This window comes from Bufo bufo, chromosome 1, assembly GCF_905171765.1.
Source record: "Bufo bufo chromosome 1, aBufBuf1.1, whole genome shotgun sequence".
NCBI lineage: Eukaryota > Metazoa > Chordata > Amphibia > Anura > Bufonidae > Bufo > Bufo bufo.
Genome location: NC_053389.1, coordinates 394829868 through 394850858, shown reverse-complemented (window position 1 = coordinate 394850858; position 20991 = coordinate 394829868). Strand labels below are relative to the sequence as shown.

Here is a 20991-nt window from a genome sequence, read left to right as displayed (position 1 = left end):
GAGAAGGTCGCAGCGACTTGCTACTCGCGATAGCTTGTGAGTTTGCTCCGTGGTTCAGGGTATGTCATCTGGGTTTTGCCTTGTGAACCTTTTTGTCCTGACTGGGAGTTTGTAGGCATCCTTCTCAGGTGAGTCCTGTCTGCCACTCCCAGCTACTATATTAGTTTCACTTTCACTTGCAGTCATTGCCAGATATAGTCCTTACTTCCAGTTCTATTCTGACCTTTGAAGGAGATCGTTTGATGGTGTTGCTGTGGAGCTCTTGTTCGGCGTGGACTGTCGTGATTGGGATCGCCTTCTCTGCTCGTGACTGGATAAGTCTATCTCTGCTGTTGTTTGTTTGTTGCTGTCTTCCCCTGCTGTTCTCCTAGACATGAGTGATGGTGACTAGTGCTCCCATCGGCCTTTCCCCACTCTAGGCTTGTTAGGGTGACTGAGGGTTTTAGGCATCCTGCTCGCCGCACGGGTTCACACCCCGTCTAGGGTATCAGGGCAGACAGGTGCCAGCTTAGGGTTAGTCAGGGGTGGCCATACTATTCCCATCCGTAGATAAGGGTCCCCCTTCCCCTCCATCTGGTGCGACACGACTGCTGCTGGGGTAGCGGTCGTGACAGTATATCTGGCCTTTTAAAAAAAAAAAAAAAAAAGTGACATTTCTTTTTTTTTTTTGCTTGCTGTTTTGCTTTGTATTTTGTCTGTTCCACTATGGATCTGGTTACGGTTTTGGCGAAACAATTACAGGGATTATCCCTTGAAGTGGCAGGATTAAAAGCAACAGTGCGGCAGCAGCAGCAGCCATCCCTGGGTTCCACCGTTGCTACGGGAAACCAAGGTACTCCTGAGCCAAAAGTGGCTTTTCCTGATAGGTTCTCAGGAGGGAGAGACCAATTTGTAACCTTCAGAGAAGCTTGCAAATTGTTCTTCAGGTTACGCCCTAGATCCTCCGGCGGTGAGGAACAACGGGTGGGTATTGTAATTTCTCTCCTGCAAGGAGATCCGCAGGCTTGGGCTTTCTCCCTACCATCAGACTCTCTGGCCTTACGATCAGTGGAGGAGTTTTTTGAAGCCCTGGGTCTCGTATATGATGACCCGGACAGGGTCTCACTGGCTGAGTCTAAGCTACGTAGACTTCGGCAAGAGAACCGGTCTGCTGAACTATATTGTTCCGAATTCCGTAGGTGGGCTACTGATACGTTATGGAACGACTCGGCCCTTAGGAGTCAGTTCTGCCAGGGGTTGTCTGAAAAATTAAAAGACGCGCTGGCGGTATACGAGGTCCCTGGGTCTCTGGAGGCTGCTATGTCTCTGTCCATAAGAATCGACAGACGACTCAGGGAGAGACTATTAAACTTTACGGAGGCCTCTATAGGGCAGGGATCGGTTTGTTATGATCCAGTCGAACCAATGCAAATAGGGGGCGCCACTAGACGGGTGAATCCTCCTAAGTTCCGCTGTAGGTCAGAGGTTTGTTTTCGTTGTGGGGGGAGGGGTCATTTTGTAAAGGTTTGTCCCTCAGAACCCAAGAGACCACAAACAAAGGAGCCACCGGGAAAACTAGAGTCCCCAGATTGTGCGGAGGATAACAGTCTGGGCGTATTCGTTTCCTCCATACGCATGTCTCAGTTTTTGTTGTCCGCTACCGTTGAGGCGGGCAATAAGACTGAGATCTGTTCCGTCTTTTTGGACAGTGGGGCGGGGGTCAACTTGGTGGATTCACGGTTTGCTCAGGCTCTGGGTTTTACTCCAGAACCGATACGCAGAACTATTCCTGTTTTTGCCATCGACTCCTCCCCTCTTACTCAGAAAGAATTAACTCAGATCATTCATAATATCCATCTGCAGGTAGGGGACCTCCATAAAGAGCATATCTCGTGTTATGTCCTGGACGGTCTTCCGGCTCCTATGGTATTGGGGCTTCCCTGGCTTCCCCTACCACATCATCGTCCATATGATTGCCCGATTAATCTACTACCTGGGGCCAAACTACCTAAAACCCGGTTATACAATCTTTCCGGCCCGGAGAGGAAGGCTATGAAAGATTATATTTCGGAGAGTTTGGCTAAGGGACACATCAGACCCTGTTCTTCACCTGTGGCTGCAGGGTTCTTTTTCGTTAAAAAGAAAGATGGGGGCCTACGTCCTTGCCTGGATTTCCGGGAATTAAACCGGATAATTATCCGAGATCCCTATCCTCTTCCTCTCATTCCCGACCTCTTTAATCAGGTTGCTGGTACTAAATGGTTCTCCAAAATGGATCTCAGAGGAGCCTATAACCTGGTTCGCATCAAAGAGGGGGATGAGTGGAAGACGGCTTTTAATACTCCGGAAGGGCATTATGAAAATCTGGTCATGCCATTTGGTCTTACTAATGCGCCTGCGGTATTCCAACATTTTGTCAACGATATTTTTAGTCACCTTATCGGGAGATTTGTTGTGATATATCTTGATGACATCCTGGTCTATTCCCCGGATCTGGATACACATAAGATCCATGTGAGACAAGTGCTGCAGATATTAAGGGCCAACAAATTGTTTGCTAAGTTAGAAAAATGTGTGTTCGCCGTAAAAGAACTGCCATTTCTGGGGTATGTGTTGTCAGATTCAGGTTTCCGCATGGATCCAGAGAAAGTCCGGGCGATTATAGACTGGGATCTGCCTGAGAACCTGAAGGCATTGCAACGCTTCCTGGGGTTTGCCAATTTTTATAGAAAGTTTATAAAAAACTATTCCTTGGTGGTCAAACCACTGACGGACATGACCCGAAAGGGATCCGATTTTTCCAAATGGTCACATGCAGCCAAAACTGCCTTTGCATCTCTGAAGGAGAGATTCACCTCGGCCCCTATTCTCGTACAGCCAGATGTCTCGCTTCCTTTTATTGTAGAGGTTGACGCATCAGAGGTGGGGGTGGGAGCGGTACTATCTCAGGGCCCGTCCCCTGGTGAATGGCGTCCGTGTGCTTTCTTTTCGAAGAAATTGTCGACTGCAGAAAGGAACTATGATATTGGCAACAGGGAACTTTTGGCTATTAAGTTGGCTTTTGAGGAGTGGAGTCATTTTTTGGAGGGGGCGGTTCATCCCGTCACGGTGATTACTGATCACAAAAACGTATTATATCTGGAGTCTGCTAAACGTCTCACCCCTAGACAGGTTCGGTGGTCGTTATTTTTTACTAGGTTTAATTTTGTAATAACCTATCGCCCGGGGGCAAAAAATACTAAGGCGGATGCATTGTCTCGAAGTTTTCCTGGAGGGGGTGATGTTGAGGTACCAGAGCCCATTTTGCAAAAGGGGGTGGTGGTCTCTGCATTACACTCAGGTTTGGAGGGGAGGGTGTTGGAAGCTCAGGGGGACGCCCCGGCCTCCTGCCCCTCGGGTAAACTGTTTGTGCCAGAAAATTTACGACTGGAGATACTAAAAGAACACCATAACTCCACACTGGCAGGACACCCAGGTAGTAGGGCAACCTCTGAGTTAGTGTCTCGTCGGTTCTGGTGGCCTAAATGGCGCCAGGAGGTGTTGAATTTTGTGTCTGCATGTGCTACCTGTGCTCGTTCTAAGGTAGATCATACTCGTCCGGCAGGGCGTCTTTTACCTCTGGCCATCCCCAACAGGCCTTGGACGCACCTGTCAATGGATTTCATTACGGATCTACCAGTATCAGCGGGGAAGACTGTTATTCTTGTAGTTGTTGACAGATTCAGTAAAATGGTGCACTTTATTGCTCTTGCCGCATTGCCTAATGCTAACACACTGGCTCAGGTTTTTATTGACCACATCGTGAAGCTTCACGGGGTCCCTTCCGATATTGTTTCGGATCGTGGTACCCAATTTGTTTCTAAATTTTGGAAAGCTTTTTGTTCTCGTTTAGGGGTTCATCTGTCGTTTTCTTCATCTTTCCATCCACAGTCCAACGGTCAGACTGAACGTACCAATCAAAACCTAGAGACATATTTGAGATGCTTTGTTTCCGAAAATCAGGAGGAATGGTCATCTTATTTACCGTTAGCCGAGTTTGCAATTAATAATCGTCGTCAAGAATCCACCGATAAGTCACCATTTTTTGGTGCGTATGGTTTCCATCCTCAGTTTTGTACGTTTAGTGAGGGGGGGCCGTCTGGGATTCCCGAGGAGGAACGATTTGCGTCTTCACTTTCTTCAGTGTGGCAGAGTGTGCAAGAAAGTTTGAAGAGAATTGATGGTAGATACAAACGTGCGGCTGATAGGAAGCGCTCTGAAGGTCCGGACCTTGGGGTGAATGACTTGGTGTGGTTGTCTACCAGAAATATCAAGTTGAAGGTTCCCTCGTGAAAATTAGGTCCGAGATTTATTGGTCCTTATAGGGTAATTAAGATCATTAACCCGGTGGCTTTTCGTCTGGAGCTACCTCAGACTCTAAGGATCCATAATGTCTTCCACAGATCTCTGCTTAAGAGATATGTAGAACCTCCTGAACCATTGCCACTACCGCCTCCACCGGTGGTTGTTGATGGCAGTCTTGAGTTTCAGGTAGAAAATATTGTTAATTCACGATATGTTCGCCGCTCTCTTCAGTACCTGGTGCACTGGAAAGGTTATGGTTCCGAAGAGAGAATGTGGGTTCCAGCATCAGAGATAAAAGCGGACAGACTAATTCGGGCTTTTCATAGCTCCCATCCGGAGAGGCCTGGTCTTGAGGGTCCAGGGGCCCCTCGTAGAAAGGGGGGTACTGTCACGACTGTGACTGATCCAGACAGGTCTGGGAGGAGAAGGTCACAGCGACTTGCTACTCGCGATAGCTTGTGAGTTTGCTCCGTGGTTCAGGGTATGTCATCTGGGTTTTGCCTTGTGAACCTTTTTGTCCTGACTGGGAGTTTGTAGGCATCCTTCTCAGGTGAGTCCTGTCTGCCACTCCCAGCTACTATATTAGTTTCACTTTCACTTGCAGTCATTGCCAGATATAGTCCTTACTTCCAGTTCTATTCTGACCTTTGAAGGAGATCGTTTGATGGTGTTGCTGTGGAGCTCTTGTCCGGCGTGGACTGTCGTGATTGGGATCGCCTTCTCTGCTCGTGACTGGATAAGTCTATCTCTGCTGTTGTTTGTTTGTTGATGTCTTCCCCTGCTGTTCTCCTAGACATGAGTGATGGTGACTAGTGCTCCCATCGGCCTTTCCCCACTCTAGGCTTGTTAGGGTGACTGAGGGTTTTAGGCATCCTGCTCGCCGCACGGGTTCACACCCCGTCTAGGGTATCAGGGCAGACAGGTGCCAGCTTAGGGTTAGTCAGGGGTGGCCATACTATTCCCATCTGTAGATAAGGGTCCCCCTTCCCCTCCGTCTGGTGCGACACGACTGCTGCTAGGGTAGCGGTCGTGACATCCACCTCCACCTTGCTGGCGTCTGAGTCGGACTGGAGCTCTCTGCCCTTTACCAATCCAGCCACGGGCCCATCCATCTGGCCCATCAAGACTCACTCTCATTTCATCAGTCCATAAAACCTTAGAAAAATCAGTCTTGAGATATTTCTTGGCCCAGTCTTGATGTTTCAGCTTGTGTGTCTTGTTCAGTGGTGGTCGTCTTTCAGCCTTTCTTACCTTGGCCATGTCTGAGTATTGCACACCTTGTGCTTTTGGGCACTCCAGTGATGTTGCAGCTCTGAAATATGGCCAAACTGGTGGCAAGTGGCATCTTGGCAGCTGCACGCTTGACTTTTCTCAGTTCATGGGCAGTTATTTTGCGCCTTGGTTTTTCCACACGCTTCTTGCGACCCTGTTGACTATTTTGAATGAAACGCTTGATTGTTCGATGATCACGCTTCAGAAGCTTTGCAATTTTAAGAGTGCTGCATCCCTCTGCGAGATATCTCACTATTTTTGACTTTTCTGAGCCTGTCAAGTCCTTCTTTTGACCCATTTTGCCAAAGGAAAGGAAGTTGCCTAATAATTATGCACACCTGATATAGGGTGTTGATGTCATTAGACCACACCCCTTCTCATTACAGAGATGCACATCACCTAATATGCTTAATTGGTAGTAGGCTTTCGAGCCTATACAGCTTGGAGTAAGACAACATGCATAAAGAGGATGATGTGGTCAAAATACTCATTTGCCTAATAATTCTGCACGCAGTGTACAGTACAGACCAACAGTTTGGACACACCTTCTCATTCAAAGAGTTTTCTTTATTTTCATGACTATGAAAATTGTAGATTCACACTGAAGGCATCAAAACTATGAATTAACACATGTGGAATTATATACATAACAAACAAGTGTGAAACAACTGAAAATATGTCATATTCTAGGGTTCTTCAAAGTAGCCACCTTTTGCTTTGATTACTGCTTTGCACACTCTTGGCATTCTCTTGATGAGCTTCAAGAGGTAGTCCCCTGAAATGGTTTTCACTTCACAGGTGTGCCCTGTCAGGTTCAATAAGTGGGATTTCTTGCCTTATAAATGGGGTTGGGACCATCAGTTGCGTTGAGGAGAAGTCAGGTGGATACACAGCTGATAAGTCCTACTGAATAGACTGTTAGAATTTGTATTATGGCAAGAAAAAAGCAGCTAAGTAAAGAAAAACGAGTGGCCATCATTATTTTAAGAAATGAAGGTCAGTCAGTCAGCTGAAAAATTGGGAAAACTTTGAAAGTAAGGGCTATTTGACCATGAAGGAGAGTGATGGGGTGCTGCGCCAGATGACCTGACCTCCACAGTCACCGGACCTGAACCCAATCGAGATGGTTTGGGGTGAGCTGGACCACAGAGTGAAGGCAAAAGGGCCAACAAGTGCTAAGCATCTCTGGGAACTCCTTCAAGACTGTTGGAAGACCATTTCAGGTGACTACCTCTTGAAGCTCATCAAGAGAATGCCAAGAGTGTGCAAAGCAGTAATCAAAGCAAAAGGTGGCTACTTTGAAGAACCTAGAATATGACATTTTCAGTTGTTTCACACTTGTATGTTATGTATATAATTCCACATGTGTTAATTCATAGTTTTGATGCCTTCATAGTCATGAAAATAAAGAAAACTCTTTGAATGAGAAGGTGTGTCCAAACTTTTGGTCTGTACTGTATATATACAGTCAGGTCCATAAATATTGGGACATAGACACAATTCCAAGATTTTTGGCTCTACAGTCGTGGCCAAAAGTTTTGAGAATGACATAAATATTGGAAATTGGAAAAGTTGCTGCTTAAGTTTTTATAATAGCAATTTGCATATACGCCAGAATGTTATGAAGAGTGATCAGATGAATTGCATAGTCCTTCTTTGCCATGAAAATTAACTTAATCCCAAAAAAAACTTTCCACTGCATTTCATTGCTGTCATTAAAGGACCTGCTGAGATCATTTCAGTAATCGTCTTGTTAACTCAGGTGAGAATGTTGACGAGAACAAGGCTAGAGATCATTATGTCAGGCTGATTGGGTTAAAATGGCAGACTTGACATGTTAAAAGGAGGTTGATGCTTGAAATCATTGTTCTTCCATTGTTAACCATGGTGACCTGCAAAGAAACGCGTGCAGCCATCATTGCGTTGCATAAAAATGGCTTCACAGGCAAGGATATTGTGGCTACTAAGATTGTACCTCAATCAACAATTTATAGGATCATCAAGAACTTCAAGGAAAGAGGTTCAATTCTTGTTAAGAAGGCTTCAGGGCGTCCAAGAAAGTCCAGCAAGCGCCAGGATCGTCTCCTAAAGAGGATTCAGCTGCGGGATCGGAGTGCCACCAGTGCAGAGCTTGCTCAGGAATGGCAGCAGGCAGGTGTGAGCGCATCTGCACGCACAGTAAGGCGAAGACTTTTGGAAGATGGTCTGGTGTCAAGAAGGGCAGCAAAGAAGCCACTTCTCTCCAAAAAAAACATCAGGGACAGATTGATCTTCTGCAGAAAGTATGGTGAATGGACTGCTGAGGACTGGCGCAAAGTCATATTCTCCGATGAAGCCTCTTTCTGATTGTTTGGGGCATCTGTAAAAAGGCTTGTCCACAGAAGAAAAGGTGAGCGCTACCATCAGTCCTGTGTCATGCCAACAGTAAAGCATCCTGAGACCATTCATGTGTGGGGTTGCTTCTCATCCAAGGGAGTGGGCTCACTCACAATTTTGCCCAAAAACACAGGCATGAATAAAGAATGGTACCAAAACACCCTCCAACAGCAACTTCTTCCAACAATCCAACAACAGTTTGGTGAAGAACAATGCATTTTCCAGCACGATGGAGCACCGTGCCATAAGGCAAAAGTGATAACTAAGTGGCTCGGGGACCAAAATGTTGACATTTTCGGTCCATGGCCTGGAAACTCCCCAGATCTTAATCCCATTGAGAACTTCTGGTCAATCCTCAAGAGGCGGGTGGACAAACAAAAACCCACTAATTCTGACAAACTCCAAGAAGTGATTATGAAAGAATGGGTTACTATCAGTCAGGAATTGGCCCAGAAGTTGATTGAGAGCATGCCCAGTCGAATTGCAGAGGTCCTGAAAAAGAAGGGCCAACACTGCAAATACTGACTCTTTGCATAAATGTCATGTAATTGTCGATAAAAGCCTTTGAAACGTATGAAGTGTGTGTAATATTTCACTACATCACAGAAACAACTGAAACAAAGATCTAAAAGAAGTTTAGCAGCAAACTTTGTGAAAACTAATATTTGAGTCATTCTCAAAACTTTTGGCCACGACTGTACAATCAGAGCTTTTTTCACATCCTGAATGATCTTGTTATTATCAATATTTATAAATGCTGAATACCTGTGATAGCTGTTGTGATCAAATAGGTCAAAAATATTTGGTATTGCCTATATTTATATAATTTTATTAACACGTCGATCTTTATAAATGCTGAATATCTGTGTTAGCTGCGGTGATCATGTTGCGCTTTGCTAAACCACAAAATGGACGCTGTGGGCAAAAATAAAAGGGTGTGTTTTTGGCTTCAGAAATGTCACTTTTTATTACATTTGGCCATTCAACAGTCTGACTATCACGAAAACATGTTGACGCTATGCTGCATGACGTGCCATAAATGTTGAATATCTGTGATAGATACTGTGTTCAAATAGGACAAAAAATATTTGTCTATCAGCCCCAAATAATATAAACACCAATATCTACTAATGATAAATGCTAATACCAGCAAATAATATAAAAAATTCAAACACTTAATATTTTAATCACTAATAACACATATACTAAGCTTTCTAATAGTAACTATTGATAGTCTTTTAATAGCTATTTACTAGTATAAAAGATTTCATATTATAAATATTTTAAAAAGGGGTTAATATCTGCGTGGGTTCTCTGGATTAGGTATCATACTCATACAGCAGTTATCCTGGTATCAGTTGGGTGGTCTAAGTTTAATTACAAATACTCATACAGCAGATATTGGATTTTAATTATATTATACCCGAATGATGTCTCAATTTTTTTTGATAGTTATGGATTATCGCCAAATGAAATATTTCCTAGTGAATTTATGATTTTTTATCTAAAGACTATAAAAGTATCAAAACAGACAAATACAGGACACCGTTTAGTTTGGTCTGTGGGAATTATTGCCTCTATATATTACATTGTATCGCTAATGGAATGTCTTTTGAAGATGTATTAAAAATATTCACAAGCAATTTTAGAAAAAATGACCGTGTTGTACGATCCTTTGTAACAAAGCGCATGAAGCAATTATGTATATGTTGTTGTAATTACGCACAAACGTGCATACCCTACTGCTTTGTTGAAAAATGTAATGTGCTGCATCGAAAATAAAGACATTTTGCTTAAATCACATCTGCCTTCGATTTTAATTAAACATTTTAAAAGCCATTTTAAAGATATTAAAACTTAAAGGGTTTCTGTCACCTGAAAAATTGGTATTAAGCTGGCTGACATTAGCGATGTGCCAATGTCAATTGAACATAACTATATTAGTGCCATCTCACTGCCTGAAGCCTTTATTGAAAAAAACTTTTATAATATGCTAATTAGCCTCCAGGAGCTATGGGGATCTCGCGCCATTCAGTATTCGGTGCAGGCGCAGTGAGGAAGCTGGCACCCGGCGAGCGCCCTTCATTCACTGCGCCTACGCCGTATACTGAACAGGACGGCGCAGGCGCGAGATTTACACTGCAGACAGGCCGGAGGTAGAAGACCAACGCTGCCTGGCCCTGTCAATCTAGTGTAGCAGGGCGTGGCCAGAGGTGGGAGAACAGAGCCTCTAGGACAGGCATCCTCAAACTGCGGCCCTCCAGCTGTTGTAAAACTACAACTCCCACAATGCCCTGCTGTAGGCTGATACTTGTAGGCTGTTCAGGCATCCTGGGAGTTGTAGTTTTGCAACAGCTGGAGGGCCGCAGTTTGAGGATGCCTGCTCTAGGAGCAGGGGCAACGGCCCCCCGCTCCTAGAGGCTAATTAGCATATTATAAAAGTTTGTTTTTCTCAATAACGTCGGCAGGCAGTGAGATGGCACTAATATACACTGCTCAAAAAAATAAAGGGAACACAAAAATAACACATCCTAGATCTGAATTAATTAAATATTCTTCTGAAATACTTTGTTCTTTACATAGTTGAATGTGCTGACAACAAAATCACACAAAAAAAAAAATGGAAATCAAATTTTTTAACCCATGGAGGTCTGGATTTGAAGTCACCCTCAAAATTAAAGTGGAAAAACACACTACAGGCTGATCCAACTTTGATGTAATGTCCTTTAAAACAAGTCGAAATGAGGCTCAGTAGTGTGTGTGTGGCCTCCACGTGCCTGTATGACCTGCCTACAACGCCTGTACATGTGGCGGACGGTCTCCTGAGGGATCTCCTCCCAGAAGTGGACTAAAGCATCTGCCAACTCCTGGACAGTCTGTGGTGCAACGTGACGTTGGTGGATAGAGCGAGACGTGATGTCCCAGATGTGCTCAATTGGATTCAGGTCTGGGGAACGGGCGGGCCAGTCCATAGCATCAATGCCTTTGTCTTGCAGGAACTGCTGACACACTTCAGCCACATGAGGTCTAGCATTGTCTTGCATTAGGAGGAACCAAGGGCCAACCGCACCAGCATATGGTCTCACAAGGGGTCTGAGGATCTCATCTCGGTACCTAATGGCAGTCAGGCTACCTCTGGCGAGCACATGGAGGGCTGTGCGGCCCTCCAAAGAAATGCCACCCCACACCATTACTGACCCAATGCCAAACCGGTCATGCAGGAGGATGTTGCAGGCAGCAGAACGTTCTCCACGGCGCCTCCAGACTCTGTCACGTCTGTCACATGTGCTCAGTGTGAACCTACTTTCATCTGTGAAGAGCACAGGGCGCCAGTGGCGAATTTGCCAATCTTGGTGTTTTCTGGCAAATGCCAAACGTCCTGCACGGTGTTGGGCTGTAAGCACAACCCCCACCTGTGGACGTCGGGCCCTCATATCACCCTCATGGAGTCTGTTTCTGACCGTTTGAGCAGACACATGCACATTTGTGGCCTGCTGGAGGTCATTTTGCAGGGCTCTGGCAGTGCTCCTCCTGTTCCTCCTTGCACAAAGGCGGAGGTAGCGGTCCTGCTCCTGGGTTGTTGCCCTCCTACGGCCTCCTCCACGTCTCCTGATGTACTGGCCTGTCTCCTGGTAGCGCCTCCATGCTCTGGACACTACGCTGACAGACACAGCAAACCTTCTTGCCACAGCTCGCATTGATGTGCCATCCTAGATAAGCTGCACTACCTGAGCCACTTGTGTGGGTTGTAGACTCCATCTCATGCTACCACTAGAGTGAAAGCACCAGCAGCATTCAAAAGTGACCAAAACATCAGCCAGGAAGCATAGGAACTGAGAAGTGGTCAGGTCACCACCTGCAGAACCACTCCTTTATTGGGGGTGTCTTGCTAATTGCCTATAATTTCCACCTGTTGTCTATCCCATTTGCACAACAGCATGTGAAATTGATTGTCACTCAGTGTTGCTTCCTAAGTGGACAGTTTGATTTCACAGAAGTGTGATTGACTTGGAGTTACATTGTGTTGTTTAAGTGTTCCCTTTATTTTTTTGAGCAGTGTAGTTATGTTCAGCTTGACATTAGCACACCACTAATGTCAGCCAGCTTAATACCCATTTTTCAGGAGACAGAAACCCTTTAATTGAATTACTGACGGTACGTATTAGGACATGCCGAACATGCCTTCAACATGTTTGGACATACCCTGATGCGCTTGGTAAAATGGGCGCCGTATTTCACAAAATGGACGCTGTAAAAGTATTTAATAAAAATGGCGGCTGCGGTAAAAAATAAGGCTTTGTTATGGCTTCAGAAATGCCACGTCGACAGTGGAGAAATGATTGACAGAATAAGGGGTGTTAAATGGGCGGTGTTTAGGCGTGGTTTGAGATGCACATGGGCGTCGCTTTGGGAGGGGCTGGGAGGGGTTGTGGGAGGAGTGGACGGGGTTATGGGCAGGAACAGGGGCGTGTTGACCTGTCACTTTTAGTTTGATGAGAACAGTGACCCCTTTACTACTCAGGCTACCGTGGGTGCAATGTAAAGCAAACAAGGACTACAAGTAGCAACACAACAAAACTCCATGCTCAAAGACACATGCAAACACTGGAAACATGAATAAATGTAAATTGCTTTACTGCTATACCAACTATATGAAAATTAGAAGGTATTTGCACACATTTGTGATCAAAATTATGTTAGGCCCATCTACCAATGATAAGGTGGCTTCTAACAGACAGGACCTACACTAATAGACTTTCCTCTTATGGGCTTTTGGCCTACAAAATTCAGGGCAATGTAGAGAGATGAGAGATGCAGTAAGTATAGCAGTGATGCTATTTACAATTATTCATGTTTCCAGTGTTTGCATATGTCTTTGCGCATGGCAGTGTGCTTCTACTTGTAGTTCTTGTTTGAATCTTGACCAAATACTCAAGTGGCCGTCAGCTATCTCTCATTACTCCCTCATATACTGTCATCTAAAAGTGTATGGGGGACATTTATCATCTCTGTACCAGAAAAGGGGTGGAAAAACATTGCAAACTGTGTGTTTGCGAGTTTTCGGGTGCAATTGCAACACAATATTGTCTAAAGTGGAGTTTTTCTGCCACCCTCGCCACTTTTCTGAGATGTGTCGCGGGACAACACGAGAGACTGTGGCCAGCCCCATAGATTTCTGTTTAGCTGCACAGACCGCCAGGCGATGCGCCTAATATACTAATATCTGACAAGACATGCAACTTGCCACAAATTAGCCGCATCCTCTGGCAGCAGTGCGTGTCTTGATAAATCTCCCCTTATGTGTTTTTTCATTAGAGAGTAAGGAGAAAGCTGCTGCCAGATACCTCTGGTAGTGGCTCATCTCCCAAAAAACCAAAACACAAAACCAAGACACAAAATTCAGTTCACCTGATCTTTTCATCTCCCAACATCATCTGTCAGGAAGAGTCGGGAACTCCCCATGCACATTAAATCATCAGCCAGACTAGCCAAAAACGGCAGAGGGTGGCTGGCATTAAAGTCTGGGCTTTACTAAGGGATGCCTATGTTTTATTATAGTAACGGTCTACTAAGAGTTATCTCTAACCTTATTACCGTTCCGTAATTATAGCTTTTTATCCTTTTTTATATATATGTCCTAACAATCAAGTTTGGCAGTGACATGTCAGTTATAGTTTTTGGTTTTCTTTGGCATAAACAATCCACTTTTCATGTGCACATAGATTAAAGGGGTTGCATCATGTTTTCTGTGTAGATATTGCTGTCACATACTTGTTATTGCAGTCTGCCAGTGTTTTTTGTTGTTGTTGTTTTTATACTCAGAACGTTCACATAATTAGGCCTCATGCACACAAACGTATTTTCTTTCCGCTTCCGTTTGTGTTGTTTTTTTTACGGACCGTATGTGGAACCATTCACTTCAATGGGTCCGCAAAAACAACATCTCCATATATCCGCATGGCGGTTCCGCAAAAAAGTAGTGCATGTCCTATTATTGTCCGCAAATAACGGTCCGTGGCCCCATTCAAGTCAATGGGTTCGCAAAAAGTACAGAACACACATGGAACACATCCGTATTTTGCTGATCCATACTGTAGAAATGCTATGGTACGCCCATTTTGCTCATGTGTTTGGTGATAAGTTACTGTTTCCGTTTCCGATCCGTGAAAAACGGATCGCATACGAAAACAATACGGATATGTTTTGTGGGATCACGGAACGGATTAGAACTTAAAACAGGAAAAAATAAACTCAGATACGGAACAACGTTAAAAATGGACCACAAAACAACAACGGTCGTGTGCATGAGCTCTTTGCCAGTAATTCTTATGAGGCTACTTTCACACTGCCGTTTCTAGGTCCGCCTGTGAGATCCGTTTCAAGGCTCTCACAAGCGGCCCCAAACGGATCAGTTTAGCCCCAATGCATTCTGAATGGATGCGGATCCATTCAGAATGCATCAGTTTGGCTCCGTTCCGCCTCCATTCTGCTCTGAAGGCGGACACGAAAACGCTGCAAGCGGAGCCAAACGGATCCGTCCTGACTTACAATGTAAGTCAATGGGGACGGATCCGTTTACATTGACACAATATTAGTGCAATTGTAAACGGATCCGTCCCCCATTGACTTTCAATGTAAAGTCAGGACGGATCCGTTTGACTTACACTTAGGCCCTTTTCACACGGGCGAGATTTCCGCGCGGGTGCAATGCGGGAGGTGAACGCATTGCACCCGCACTGAATCTGGACCCATTCATTTCTATGGGGCTGTGCACATGAGCTGTGATTTTTACGCATCACTTATCCGTTGCGTGAAAATCGCAGCATGCTCTATATTGTGCGTTTATCAATCAAGTGCGGATGCGGTGCGATTTTCATGTATGGTTGCTAAGATGACAGTCTATTCACTGTATTATTTTCCCTTATAGCATGGTTATAAGGGAAAATAATAGCATTCTTTAATACAGAATGCTTAGTAGGTGGTCAATTGAGGGTTAAAAAATAAAAAATAATTAACTTACCTTCTCCTCTTGATCGCGTAGCTGCCGGTCCCTTCTTACTTCTTTAATCATGAGATGCCGGCTAAAGGACCTGTGGTGACGTCATATCACATGGTCCAATCACATGGTCCATCACATGATCCATCATTGAAATAAATGGTTCCGCATATGGACTTCAAAAAAAACAGAACAGACACGGAAAGAATATACACTGCTAGGTGGAGGCTTCGGCGTAGCAGTGTTTCCGTGACATCACCGTCACTAATAGGCGGGCTTTAGCTCTGCCCTAGCCATTTTATACGTCAGCAGATCTCCAGAAAAAGACAGCGCAGGGCAAGGGAAAGCATCGGAGCTGAGTTGGGGAAGAAGAGGACATGTCCAGGTTCAGCTCTGAACCCGAACAACCCCTTTAAGGAAGTATTCTCCCATAGCAATAGTGCTCTTAGGAGGCTTGTGATGCAATGAAGAAACCCACCTATATTTATCAAGAAATCCAGTCAGTATATTAAATGAAAACTAACCTGTGCCGGTGAAAGCCATTTGCAGCTTAGTGTGAAATTCGGGGGTGTAGTGGCTGGGTAACCTGGAGGAAGTTCAAAGTTCAGCACAATTGGTGGCAGAAAGGACACAGTATCCTCAAAGTTGTCTGCAGAGGAGTTTGTTGCACTGTTGCCTTGAGAAAAAATAGAAAGAAAACCATTTTAACATTTAAATGACACTATATAGCATCATATTAGCTTATTATATTCCTAAATGTTATATATGGCCTATGAACACGTACTGTATTTGGTTATTATATATTTCATTATTTTGTGATATGTTATTTAGACCGCTGAGGAAGTGACATCAGTGGGTGTCTGTGAGTTGGGACCCACACTAGTATCATGCCTAGGCTCAAGCACCAGGAGCACACGATCGCTAGTTTTAAACCTATTCCTTCTTACAATTAAAAACTAGCAGCAATGACCATTGGGTTGATTGGCTCTGACTTAGAAACAATGTCAATTACCACATCTAACGTATGGATATGAAAGCCAAACAGAAGCTCATATGCAGGCAAACATTATAGGTGGTCCCATATCTGTTAAGTACCTCATATTCTGGGTACTGGGAAATTGGGTGGGGCCCCCTGCCCATACTAAGTTTTGCTATATGGGGCTATATGAGATATGTGTATGCTCCTGGTTGGACTTTATTATCTTAGGGTAAGGATTTGGACAGGGTTATCCTTGGAGTGGGATCTGTGTGGTTAAGCTGTCAGGGCTACATAGGTTCCCCCTCACCCCCACACACATCTCTCACTGCTAGGGCCTAATAGTAACAGACCTCTGACTGATTCATCTCTGACATTCATGATCATCCAGGATTTAATACATTGGATATTAACCAGACCCTGAGCACAGAGGGACAATGCACAGTGATGACTTTAACCGGTAAGAACGCTCCATTTTATACTGTATAGGGTTACAATAGTGACAGTGTAGTGGTTTGGGACTATAGTGACTTGTTACCTTTCATTTTTGGAAGTCACTATAAGTTGCCAATTAGTACCAGTCGCTGTTGTCGTATTTTTGTGTGCTAAACTTTGTGACACCCGCTATTTGAATGTGCAGATTTATGACAATACCAGAATAGCTGTGTTCCCCCATTTTTAAAAGTCATGTATTTTGATTTAACTATTGTCTGAGTCTTACATTTTATAGATATCACAAAATCTAAAGGTAACTCCAAACTAAAATGAGCCTCCCCTTCTGGAGCAGCATCTGTCCTCTTAAATTCATCTTCAGAGTAAATACTGGTAAGAGCCAATAATTCATCCTCTTGTGCCTCTTGGTCTACAATTGACATTGGTTATCTGTGGAGGTGAAAAAAATAAGTTATTAAGAAATAAATACAATATACAACATATACTTAAAGGGAACCTGTCATGTGGATATTTGATTATAATCTAACTAATTATATACAATCATTAACTACTAAAAAGTACCTTAGATGTATTCACTTACTGGTGTGACAGATGGTTACCTCATAATATACACACAAAGATGCCACATGCCGAATGCTAATGAGCTGATTTGAGTCCAGCGTGATGTCAGTGAGTCCAGCGTTTTTTTAATTCAGAGATATAGCCACTCCCCTGCCCACCTGCTGCTGATTCATATGGAAAATAACTGTCAATCAGCAGCAGGTAGGCTGGGAGAGTCAGGAGCTCATGAATATTCAGGACTCATCATTATCAGCTGGAGCTTTTCAATACAAGATGTTGGCAGATTGACTGGGTCAATTAACCACCTCAGCCCCCCTAGCTTAAACACCCTTAATGACCAGGCCACTTTTTACACTTCTGCACTACACTACTTTCACCGTTTATTGCTCGGTCATGCAACTTACCACCCAAATGAATTTTACCTCCTTTTCTTCTCACTAATAGAGCTTTCATTTGGTGGTATTTCATTGCTGCTGACATTTTTACTTTTTTTGTTATTAATCGAAATTTAACGATTTTTTGGCCAAAAAATGACATTTTTCACTTTCAGTTGTAAAATTTTGCAAAAAAAACGACATCCATATATAAATTTTTCTCTAAATTTATTGTTCTACATGTCTTTGATAAAAAAAAATGTTTGGGTAAAAAATAATTGGTTTGGGTAAAAGTTATAGCATTTACAAACTATGGTACAAAAATGTAAATTTCCGCTTTTTGAAGCAGCTCTGACTTTCTGAGCACCTGTCATGTTTCCTGAGGTTCTACAATGCCCAGACAGTAGAAAAACCCCACAAATGACCCCATTTCAGAAAGTAGACACCCTAAGGTATTCGCTGATGGGCATAGTGAGTTCATAGAACTTTTTATTTTTTGTCACAAGTTAGCGGAAAATGATGATTTTTTATTTATTTTTTTCTTACAAAGTCTCTTATTCCACTAACTTGTGACAAAAAATAAAAACTTCCATGAACTCACTATGCCCATCACGAAATACCTTGGGGTGTCTTCTTTCCAAAATGGGGTCACTTGTGGGGTAGTTATACTGCCCTGGCATTTTAGGGGTCCAAATGCGTGCAAAGTAGTTGGAAATCAAAATCTGTAAAAAAAATGGCCGGTGAAATCCGAAAGGTGCTCTTTGGAATGTGGGCCCCTTTGCCCACCTAGGCTGCAAAAAAGTGTCACACATGTGGTATTTCTGTACTCAGGAGAAGTTGGGCAATGTTTTTTGGGGTGTCATTTTACATATTCCCATGCTGGGTGAGAGAAATATCTTGGCAAAAGACAACTTTTCCCATTTATTTATACAAAGTTGGCATTTGACCAAGATATTTATCTACCCCAGCATGGGTATATGTAAAATGACACCCCAAAACACATTGCCCAACTTCTCCTGAGTACGGCAATACCAGATGTGTGACACTTTTTTGCAGCCTAGGTGGGCAAAGGGGCCCACATTCTAAAGAGCACCTTTAGGATTTCACAGGTAATTTTTTACACATTTTGATTTCAAACTACTTACCACACATTAGGGCCCCTAGAATGCCAGGGCAGTATAACTACCCCACAAGTGACCCCATTTTGGAAAGAAGACACCCCAAGGTATTCCGTGAGGGGCATGGCGAGTTCCTAGAATTTTTTATTTTTTGTCACAAGTTAGCGGAAAATGATGATTTTTTATTTTTTTTTCTTACAAAGTCTCATACTGATATGCACCTACATGCGGGTTGTGCGGACTCAACCCCCCACATTTTTTCTTTGTAGCTTATATTGGAGGCGTGGCGATCTTCTTTGGGTCCTGCACACCTGACCGGTCAATCTGTCCTGGAGGCTGGTTTTAAAGTCAGTATAAAACTGAGTCTGCTTATATAGAACCTACCAGTAGCCATTTGGCTCCAGGAGAGGTATATGGTGGGCTCAGCATGCATGTTGGTACTTGCATCCCTGGATCCGATGAAAGCTGTAATGGCACCGGACGGGGTTAAAAGCAGAGTGTACTTGGCTTGCATGCTGACCTGCATTCCCTGGACTTTATGTGGCTGTCATGGCCCATAAACAGGTAGGAACAAGAGTTAGGGACCACTCAAATGAGACGACCTTGACGCGGTGAGTGGCTTGTTGCGCTTTGGCCAAAATGTACACCAATGTCTCATCCAGCATGGAGGCAGGGCAGAATGCTGGATGTAGTGTGCGATCACGTTTGCATTTTCTGTTTGTAAAAGTCTCATATTCCACTAACTTGTGACAAAAAATAAAAACTTCCATGAACTCACTATGCCCATCACGAAATACCTGGGGGTGTCTTCTTTCCAAAATGGGGTCACTTGTGGGGTAGTTATACTTGGAATTTTAGGGGCCCGAATGCGTGAGAATTAGTTTGAAATCAAAATCTGTAAAAAATGCCCGGGGAAATCCGAAAGGTGCTCTTTGGAATGTGGGCCCCTTTGCCCACCTAGGCTTCAAAAAAGTGTCACACATGTGGTATCGCCGTATTCAGGAGAAGTTGGGCAATGTGTTTTGGGGTGTCTTTTTACATATACTCATGCTGGGTGAGAGAAATATCTCGGCAAAAGACAACTTTTCCCATTTTTTATACAAAGTTGGCATTTGACCAAGATATTTATCTCACCCAGCATGGGTATATGTAAAATGACACCCCAAAACACATTGCCCAACTTCTCCTGAGTACGGCGATACCAGATGTGTGACACTTTTTTGCAGCCTAGATGCGCAAAGGGGCCCACATTCCTTTTTATGAGGGCATTTTTAGACATTTGGATCCCAGACTTCTTCTCACGCTTTAGGGCCCCTAAAATTCCAGGGCAGTATAAATACCCCACATGTGACCCCATTTTGGCAAGAAGACACCCCAAGGTATTCAAAGAGGGGCATGGCGAGTTCTTAGAAATATATTTTTTTTGGCACAAGTTAGCGGAAATTGATTTTTTATTTTTTTTTCTCACAAAGTCTCCCTTTCCGCTAACTTGGGACAAAAATTTCAATCTTTCATGGACTCAATATGCCCCTCACGGAATACCTTGGGGTGTCTTCTTTCCGAAATGGGGTCACATGTGGGGTATTTATACTGCCCTGGCATTCTAGGGGCCCTAAAGCGTGAGAAGAAGTCTGGAATATAAATGTCTAAAAAATTTTACGCATTTGGATTCCGTGAGGGGTATGGTGAGTTCATGTGAGATTTTATTTTTTTACACAAGTTAGTGGAATATGAGACTTTGTAAGAAAAAAAATATATATTTCCGCTAACTTGGGCCAAAAAAATGTCTGAATGGAGCCTTACAGGGGGGTGATCAATGACAGGGGGGTGATCAATGACAGGGGGGTGATCAGGGAGTCTATATGGGGTGATCACCCCCCTGTCATTGATCACCCCCCTATAAGGCTCCATTCAGATGTCCGTATGTGTTTTGCAGATCCGATCCATGTATCCGTGGATCCGTAAAAAACATACGGACGTCTGAATGGAGCCTTACAGGGGAGTGATCAATGACAGGGGGGTGATCAATGACAGGGGGGTGATCAGGGAGTCTATTTGGGGTGATCACCTCCCTGTAAGGCTCCATTCAGACGTCTGTATGTGTTTTGCGGATCCGATCCATGTATCAGTGGATCCGTAAAAAACATACGGACGTCTGAATGGAGCCTTACAGGGGAGTGATCAATGACAGGGGGGTGATCAATGACTGGGGGGTGATCATGGAGTCTATATGGGGTGATCACCCCCTGTCATTGTTCACCCCCCTGTAAGGCTCCATTCAGACGTCCGTATGTGTTTTGCGGATCCGATCCATGTATCAGTGGATCCGTAAAAATCAAACGGACGTCTGAATGGAGCCTTACAAGGGGGTGATCAATGACAGGGGGGTGATCAATGACAGGGGGGTGATCAGGGAGTCTATATGGGGTGATCACCCCCCTGTCATTGATCACCCCCCTATAAGGCTCCATTCAGATGTCCGTATGTGTTTTGCGGATCCGATCCATGTATCCATGGATCCGTAAAAAACATACGGACGTC

The 20991-nt window shown here is 44.0% G+C and overlaps 1 protein-coding gene across 1 annotated transcript in view; it reads right to left on the bottom strand.

The window, feature by feature from the left end:
• LOC120977783 (E3 ubiquitin-protein ligase RNF14-like) overlaps positions 1 to 20991 on the bottom strand; it is a 174533-nt gene that overhangs the window by 98923 nt on the left and 54619 nt on the right. The window contains exons 2-3 of the mRNA XM_040405902.1: positions 16666 to 16826; positions 15493 to 15644 (exon numbers count right to left, since the gene is read on the bottom strand). Of these exons, the coding sequence (XP_040261836.1) occupies positions 15493 to 15644; positions 16666 to 16819 (306 nt within the window). The 5' untranslated portion in view covers positions 16820 to 16826. The remainder of the gene's footprint in view (positions 1 to 15492; positions 15645 to 16665; positions 16827 to 20991) is intronic.